The 10146-nt window shown below is 38.9% G+C and overlaps 1 protein-coding gene across 1 annotated transcript; it reads left to right on the forward strand.

The window, feature by feature from the left end:
* Positions 1-210: 210 nt before the first annotated feature.
* Positions 211-8948, forward strand: LOC138666255 (uncharacterized). The gene is made up of 3 exons (XM_069754486.1): positions 211-512; positions 622-1350; positions 8255-8948. The coding sequence occupies exons 1-3, from the start codon at positions 211-213 to the stop codon at positions 8946-8948; spliced, it is 1725 nt and encodes a 574-aa protein (XP_069610587.1).
* Positions 8949-10146: the final 1198 nt, after the last annotated feature.

Genomic DNA, 10146 nt, shown 5'->3' on the forward strand with positions numbered 1-10146 from the left:
GACAGTCCTCTACATAACGAGCGTCCTCTATATGATGACAGTCCTCTATATGATGACAGTCCTCTATATAACGAGCGTCCTCTATATCAGAGGTCCCCAACTCCAGTCCTCAAGGCCCACCAACAGGTCATGTTTTCAGGATTTCCTTTGCATTGCACAGGTGATGCAATTATTACCTGGACAAGACTAAGGAAGTCCTGAAAACATGACATGTTGGTGGGCCTTGAGGACTGGAGTTGGGGACCTCTGCTCTATATGATGAGCGTCCTCTATATGATGACAGTCCTCTATATGATGAGCGTCCTCTATATGATGACAGTCCTCTATATAACGAGCGTCCTGTATATGATGAGCGTCCTCTATATGACGACAGTCCTCTATATGACGAGTCCTCTATATGATGAGAGTCCTCTATATGACGACAGTCCTCTATATAATGAGCGTCCTTTATATGATGAGAGTCCTCTATATGATGAGCGTCCTCTATATGACGACAGTCCTCTATATGACGAGTCCTCTATATGATGAGAGTCCTCTATATGACGACAGTCCTCTATATAACGAGTGTCCTCTATATGATGAGAGTCCTCTATATGATGAGAGTCCTCTATATGACGACAGTCCTCTATATAACGAGTGTCCTCTATATGATGAGAGTCCTCTATATAATGAGCGTCCTTTATATGATGAGAGTCCTCTATATAACGAGTGTCCTCTATATGATGAGAGTCCTCTATATAACGAGTGTCCTCTATATGATGAGAGTCCTCTATATAACGAGCGTCCTCTATATGACAGTCCTCTATATAAACAGCATCCTCTATATGATGACATTCCTCTATATAACGAGCGTCCTCTATATGATGACAGTCCTCTATATGATGAGTGTCCTCTATATGATGACATTCCTCTATATAACGAGCGTCCTCTATATGATGAGTGTCCTCTATATGACGACAGTCCTCTATATAACGAGTGTCCTCTATATGACGAGTGTCCTCTATATAACGAGTGTCCTCTATATAACGAGTGTCCTCTATATGACAACAGTCTTCTATATAACGAGCATCCTCTATATGATGACAGTCCTCTATATGACAGTCCTCTATATAAAAAGCATCCTCTATATGATGACAGTCCTCTTTATGATGAGAGCCCTCTATATGATGACAGTCCTCTATATAATGAGAGTCCTCTATGTGATGAGAGTCCTCTATATGATGACGGTGCTCTATATGATGAGAGTCCTCTATATAATGAGAGTTCTCTATATAACGAGCGTCCTCTATATGACGACAGTCCTCTATATAACGAGCGTCCTCTATATGATGAGAGTCCTCTATATGATGAGTGTCCTCTATATGATGAGAGTCCTCTATATAACGAGCGTCCTCTATATGATGAGAGTCCTCTATATGATGAGAGTCCTCTATATGATGAGAGTCCTCTATATGATGAGAGTCCTCTATATGATGAGTGTCCTCTATATGATGACAGTCCTCTATATAACGAGCGTCCTCTATATGATGAGAGTCCTCTATATGATGAGAGTCCTCTATATGATGAGAGTCCTCTATATGATGAGTGTCCTCTATATGATGACAGTCCTCTATATAACGAGCGTCCTCTATATGATGAGAGTCCTCTATATGATGAGAGTCCTCTATATGATGAGAGTCCTCTATATGATGAGTCCTCTATATGATGAGTGTCCTCTATATGATGAGCATCCTCTATATGATGAGAGTCCTCTATATGATGATAGTCCTCTATATGATGAGAGTCCTCTATATGATGAGAGTCCTCTATATGATGAGAGTCCTCTATATAACGAGTATCCTCTATATGATGACAGTCCTCTATATAACGAGCGTCCTCTATATGATGAGAGTCCTCTATATGATGATAGTCCTCTATATGATGAGAGTCCTCTATATGATGAGAGTCCTCTATATGATGAGAGTCCTCTATATAATGAGAGTCCTCTATATGATGAGAGTCCTCTATATAATGTGAGTCCTCTATATGATGAGAGTCCTCTATATGATGATAGTCCTCTATATGATGAGAGTCCTCTATATAACGAGTGTCCTCTATATGATGACAGTCCTCTATATAACGAGCGTCCTCTATATGATGACAGTCCTCTATATGACAGTCCTCTATATGATGATAGTCCTCTATATGATGAGAGTCCTCTATATAACGAGTGTCCTCTATATGATGAGAGTCCTCTATATAACGAGTGTCCTCTATATGATGAGAGTCCTCTATATGATGACAGTCCTCTATATGATGAGTGTCCTCTATATGATGAGAGTCCTCTATATAACGAGAGCCCTCTATATGATGAGAGTCCTCTATATGATGACAGTCCTCTATATAATGAGAGTCCTCTATATGATGAGTGTCCTCTATATAATGAGAGTCCTCTATATGATGAGAGTCCTCTATATGATGACAGTCCTCTATATGATGAGAGTCCTCTATATGATGAGAGTCCTCTATATAACGAGTGTCCTCTATATGATGAGAGTCCTCTATATAACGAGCGTCCTCTATATGATGACAGTCCTCTATATGATGAGAGTCCTCTATATGACGACAGTCCTCTATATGATGACAGTCCTCTATATAACAAGTGTCCTCTATATGATGACAGTCCTCTATATAACAAGTGTCCTCTATATGATGACAGTCCTCTATATAACGAGCGTCCTCTATATAACAAGTGTCCTCTATAAGACGAGCGTCCTCTATATAATGAGAGTCCTCTATATGATGAGAGTCCTCTATATGATGACAGTCCTCTATATAACGAGAGTCCTCTATATGATGAGAGTCCTCTATATGATGAGTGTCCTCTATATAATGAGAGTCCTCTATATAACGAGTGTCCTCTATATAATGAGAGTCCTCTATATGATGAGGGTCCTCTATATGATGAGAGTCCTCTATATGATGAGAGTCCTCTATATAATGAGAGTCCTCTATATGATGAGAGTCCTCTATATGATGAGAGTCCTCTATATAACGAGTGTCCTCTATATAATGAGAGTCCTCTATATGATGAGAGTCCTCTATATGATGAGAGTCCTCTATATAACGAGTGTCCTCTATATAACGAGTGTCCTCTACATAATGAGAGTCCTCTATATAATGAGTGTCCTCTATATAATGAGAGTCCTCTATATGATGAGAGTCCTCTATATAATGAGAGTCCTCTATATGATGAGAGTCCTCTATATGATGAGAGTCCTCTATATGATGAGAGTCCTCTATATAACGAGTATCCTCTATATGATGACAGTCCTCTATATAACGAGCGTCCTCTATATGATGAGAGTCCTCTATATGATGATAGTCCTCTATATGATGAGAGTCCTCTATATGATGAGAGTCCTCTATATGATGAGAGTCCTCTATATAACGAGTGTCCTCTATATGATGACAGTCCTCTATATAACGAGCGTCCTCTATATGATGACAGTCCTCTATATGACAGTCCTCTATATGATGATAGTCCTCTATATGATGAGAGTCCTCTATATGATGAGAGTCCTCTATATAACGAGTGTCCTCTATATGATGAGAGTCCTCTATATAACGAGTGTCCTCTATATGATGAGAGTCCTCTATATGATGACAGTCCTCTATATGATGAGTGTCCTCTATATGATGAGAGTCCTCTATATAACGAGAGTCCTCTATATGATGAGAGTCCTCTATATGATGACAGTCCTCTATATAATGAGAGTCCTCTATATGATGAGTGTCCTCTATATAATGAGAGTCCTCTATATGATGAGAGTCCTCTATATGATGAGTGTCCTCTATATGATGACAGTCCTCTATATAACGAGTGTCCTCTATAAGACGAGCGTCCTCTATATGATGAGTGTCCTCTATATGATGAGAGTCCTCTATATAACGAGAGTCCTCTATATGATGAGAGTCCTCTATATGATGAGAGTCCTCTATATGATGAGAGTCCTCTATATGATGATAGTCCTCTATATGATGAGAGTCCTCTATATGATGAGAGTCCTCTATATAACGAGTATCCTCTATATGATGACAGTCCTCTATATAACGAGCGTCCTCTATATGATGAGAGTCCTCTATATGATGAGAGTCCTCTATATGATGAGAGTCCTCTATATGATGAGAGTCCTCTATATGATGAGAGTCCTCTATATAACGAGTGTCCTCTATATGATGACAGTCCTCTATATAACGAGCGTCCTCTATATGATGACAGTCCTCTATATGACAGTCCTCTATATGATGATAGTCCTCTATATGATGAGAGTCCTCTATATGATGAGAGTCCTCTATATAACGAGTGTCCTCTATATGATGAGAGTCCTCTTTATGATGACAGTCCTCTATATGATGAGTGTCCTCTATATGATGAGAGTCCTCTATATAATGAGAGTCCTCTATATGATGAGAGTCCTCTATATGATGACAGTCCTCTATATAATGAGAGTCCTCTATATGATGAGTGTCCTCTATATAATGAGAGTCCTCTATATGATGAGAGTCCTCTATATGATGACAGTCCTCTATATGATGAGAGTCCTCTATATGATGAGAGTCCTCTATATAACGAGTGTCCTCTATATGATGAGAGTCCTCTATATAACGAGCGTCCTCTATATGATGACAGTCCTCTATATGATGAGAGTCCTCTATATGACGACAGTCCTCTATATGATGACAGTCCTCTATATAACAAGTGTCCTCTATATGATGACAGTCCTCTATATAACAAGTGTCCTCTATATGATGACAGTCCTCTATATAACGAGCGTCCTCTATATAACAAGTGTCCTCTATAAGACGAGCGTCCTCTATATGATGAGTGTCCTCTATATGATGAGAGTCCTCTATATGATGACAGTCCTCTATATGATGAGTGTCCTCTATATGATGAGAGTCCTCTATATAACGAGTGTCCTCTATATGATGAGAGTCCTCTATATGATGAGAGTCCTCTATATGATGAGAGTCCTCAATATAACGAGTGTCCTCTATATGATGAGAGTCCTCTATATAACGAGTGTCCTCTATATGATGACAGTCCTCTATATAACGAGCGTCCTCTATATGATGACAGTCCTCTATATGACAGTCCTCTATATGATGATAGTCCTCTATATGATGAGAGTCCTCTATATGATGAGAGTCCTCTATATAACGAGTGTCCTCTATATGATGAGAGTCCTCTATATAACGAGTGTCCTCTATATGATGAGAGTCCTCTATATGATGACAGTCCTCTATATGATGAGTGTCCTCTATATGATGAGAGTCCTCTATATGATGAGAGTCCTCTATATGATGAGAGTCCTCTATATGATGACAGTCCTCTATATGATGAGAGTCCTCTATATGATGAGAGTCCTCTATATGATGAGTCCTCTATATAACGAGTATCCTCTATAAGACGAGCGTCCTCTATATGATGAGTGTCCTCTATATGATGAGAGTCCTCTATATAACGAGAGTCCTCTATATGATGAGAGTCCTCTATATGATGATAGTCCTCTATATGATGAGAGTCCTCTATATGATGAGAGTCCTCTATATGATGAGAGTCCTCTATATAACGAGTATCCTCTATATGATGACAGTCCTCTATATAACGAGCGTCCTCTATATGATGAGAGTCCTCTATATAACGAGCGTCCTCTATATGATGAGAGTCCTCTATATGATGATAGTCCTCTATATGATGAGAGTCCTCTATATAACGAGTGTCCTCTATATGATGACAGTCCTCTATATAACGAGCGTCCTCTATATGATGACAGTCCTCTATATGACAGTCCTCTATATGATGATAGTCCTCTATATGATGAGAGTCCTCTATATGATGAGAGTCCTCTATATAACGAGTGTCCTCTATATGATGAGAGTCCTCTATATAACGAGTGTCCTCTATATGATGAGAGTCCTCTATATGATGACAGTCCTCTATATGATGAGTGTCCTCTATATGATGAGAGTCCTCTATATGATGACAGTCCTCTATATAATGAGAGTCCTCTATATGATGAGTGTCCTCTATATAATGAGAGTCCTCTATATGATGAGAGTCCTCTATATGATGACAGTCCTCTATATGATGAGAGTCCTCTATATGATGAGAGTCCTCTATATAACGAGTGTCCTCTATATGATGAGAGTCCTCTATATAACGAGTGTCCTCTATATGATGACAGTCCTCTATATGATGAGAGTCCTCTATATGACGACAGTCCTCTATATGATGACAGTCCTCTATATAACAAGTGTCCTCTATATGATGACAGTCCTCTATATAACAAGTGTCCTCTATATGATGACAGTCCTCTATATCAGGGATTCCCAACTCCAGTCCTCAAGGCCCACCAACATGTCATGTTTTCAGGATTTCCTTAGTCTTGCCCAGGTAATAATTGCATCACCTGTGCAATGCAAAGGAAATCCTGAAAACATGACCTGTTGGTGGGCCTTGAGGACTGGAGTTGGGGATCCCTGCTCTATATAACGAGCGTCCTCTATATAACAAGTGTCCTCTATAAGACGAGCGTCCTCTATATGATGAGTGTCCTCTATATGATGAGAGTCCTCTATATGATGACAGTCCTCTATATGATGAGTGTCCTCTATGTGATGAGAGTCCTCTATATAACGAGTGTCCTCTATATAATGAGAGTCCTCTATATAATGAGAGTCCTCTATATGATGAGAGTCCTCTATATGATGACAGTCCTCTATATGATGAGTGTCCTCTATATGATGAGAGTCCTCTATATAACGAGTGTCCTCTATATAATGAGAGTCCTCTATATGATGAGAGTCCTCTATATGATGAGAGTCCTCTATATGATGACAGTCCTCTATATGATGAGTGTCCTCTATATAATGAGAGTCCTCTATATAACGAGTGTCCTCTATATAATGAGAGTCCTCTATATGATGAGGGTCCTCTATATGATGAGAGTCCTCTATATGATGAGAGTCCTCTATATAATGAGAGTCCTCTATATGATGAGAGTCCTCTATATGATGAGAGTCCTCTATATAACGAGTGTCCTCTATATAATGAGAGTCCTCTATATGATGAGAGTCCTCTATATGATGAGAGTCCTCTATATAACGAGTGTCCTCTATATAACGAGTGTCCTCTACATAATGAGAGTCCTCTATATAATGAGTGTCCTCTATATAATGAGAGTCCTCTATATGATGAGAGTCCTCTATATAATGAGAGTCCTCTATATGATGAGAGTCCTCTATATGATGAGTGTCCTCTATATAATGAGAGTCCTCTATATGATGAGAGTCCTCTATATGATGAGAGTCCTCTATATGATGAGAGTCCTCTATATAATGAGAGTCCTCTATATAATGAGAGTCCTCTATATGATGAGAGTCCTCTATATAATGAGAGTCCTCTATATGATGAGAGTCCTCTATATAACGAGTGTCCTCTATATGATGAGAGTCCTCTATATGATGAGTGTCCTCTATATAATGAGTGTCCTCTATATAACGAGTGTCCTCTATATGATGAGAGTCCTCTATATGATGAGTGTCCTCTATATAATGAGTGTCCTCTATATGATGAGAGTCCTCTATATGATGACAGTCCTCTATATGATGACAGTCCTCTATATGATGAGAGTCCTCTATATGATGAGAGTCCTCTATATGATGAGAGTCCTCTATATGATGAGAGTCCTCTATATAATGAGAGTCCTCTATATGATGAGAGTCCTCTATATGATGACAGTCCTCTATATGATGACAGTCCTCTATATGATGAGAGTCCTCTATATGATGAGAGTCCTCTATATGATGAGTGTCCTCTATATAATGAGTGTCCTCTATATGATGAGAGTCCTCTATATGATGACAGTCCTCTATATGATGACAGTCCTCTATATGATGAGAGTCCTCTATATAATGAGAGTCCTCTATATGATGAGAGTCCTCTATATAACGAGTGTCCTCTATATGATGAGAGTCCTCTATATGATGAGTGTCCTCTATATAATGAGTGTCCTCTATATAACGAGTGTCCTCTATATGATGAGAGTCCTCTATATGATGAGTGTCCTCTATATAATGAGAGTCCTCTATATGATGAGAGTCCTCTATATGATGACAGTCCTCTATATGATGAGAGTCCTCTATATGATGACAGTCCTCTATATGATGACAGTCCTCTATATGATGAGAGTCCTCTATATGATGACAGTCCTCTATATGATGAGAGTCCTCTATATGATGAGAGTCCTCTATATGATGAGAGTCCTCTATATAATGAGTGTCCTCTATATAATGAGAGTCCTCTATATGATGAGAGTCCTCTATATAATGAGTGTCCTCTATATAATGAGAGTCCTCTATATGATGAGAGTCCTCTATATGATGAGTGTCCTCTATATAATGAGTGTCCTCTATATAACGAGTGTCCTCTATATGATGAGAGTCCTCTATATGATGAGTGTCCTCTATATAATGAGTGTCCTCTATATAATGAGTGTCCTCTATATGATGAGAGTCCTCTATATGATGACAGTCCTCTATATAATGAGTGTCCTCTATATAACGAGTGTCCTCTATATGATGAGAGTCCTCTATATGATGAGTGTCCTCTATATAATGAGTGTCCTCTATATAACGAGTGTCCTCTATATGATGAGAGTCCTCTATATGATGAGTGTCCTCTATATGATGAGAGTCCTCTATATGATGAGTGTCCTCTATATAATGAGTGTCCTCTATATAACGAGTGTCCTCTATATGATGAGTGTCCTCTATATGATGAGTGTCCTCTATATAATGAGAGCCCTCTATATAATGAGAGTCCTCTATATGATGACAGTCCTCTATATAACGAGCGTCCTCTATATAACGAGTGTCCTCTATATAACGAGTGTCCTCTATAAGACGAGCGTCCTCTATATAACGAGTGTCCTCTATATGATGGTATGATTTACTGTTATGGTGCCAGTAGGATATAGATAAGTCAGACATATGTGGACTGGAGCCATAATATAGATCATTTCATGCTACAGGCTGTTGTTACACACTACTCTTGGGATTGTGGCGCCATCTTGTGGTTTACCACTTTTTAACACGTTTTTACAATTTAAAATGTTTTTGTATTGTTGTAAGTAATAAAACTTGATATGATTTCTGATATATACTGTAACAAAGTCTTTGGCACTGATATGTATTTGTATGTAGCACAAGAAAAGAAACTCCAAAATTCCATAAATAATTGAAGATGTTAGCGGCACAGTATGGGGCCAAATATTTCTGTTAGTGCTCTAATACAGATCTGCAGGTTTGCACCTCTTATTTTTCCCAGGGACCCATCCATTGCTATCCTTTTACAAGTTTCTAAATGAATCCTATGAGGAATTCAGTTTATTTTTTATCGCATAATCTCCAGTTTGTCTTTGGATTGTGGTTGTGAATGGGATCAAGCACAAGGAGAACATGGGGGCTCCAAGCAGATGTTATTCTTGGTGTCATTGGAATCTAGGACCCCAAATTCCTGATCATTGTGCTGCCCCTACACAATTAATAAAGCACGTCCGTAAATTGAGCTGAAAAACTCCATGATGAATGTGCTGAGAATGTTGTATTTGTTGTGGATTTTGTCACAGATTCATTACACAGGTGATAACTTCAGTTCCCACATTATCCGTCATCTCATCCACCTTGCTAGTAAGGTGCTGTGGAATTTTGATCACGCTTTTACAAGGTAACAGAGCTGACGATCCATTGTTCAAAGAATTGATAATTAATAGCTCTGTAATCTGTTGGATCTCTGAAATGTGGTGGCACAACTAACACTGGTGAAAGTATATGACTACAAGCAGCAAATATCATATGCCCATAGGAAAAAGCAAGACTGAAAAATAAATCTGCAGTAATGTCAGATAGTATCACCTAGCACAACAGTGCTTAGCGGCTGACGTAATCAGAATAAATGAACTTTCTCCTAAAAATGTAAAGGACATAGAAAAGACGATGTAGCTGGAACGTAAATAAAGACTTGATTACCTGTAGTGTGCTATGTGCTGTGTCCTCGGCATCCCTCTGCCTCGACGCGCGTTTCGCAAAATGCTTCTTCGG

The sequence above is a fragment of the Ranitomeya imitator genome, chromosome 2 (assembly GCF_032444005.1).
Source record: "Ranitomeya imitator isolate aRanImi1 chromosome 2, aRanImi1.pri, whole genome shotgun sequence".
In the NCBI taxonomy this organism is placed as follows: domain Eukaryota; kingdom Metazoa; phylum Chordata; class Amphibia; order Anura; family Dendrobatidae; genus Ranitomeya; species Ranitomeya imitator.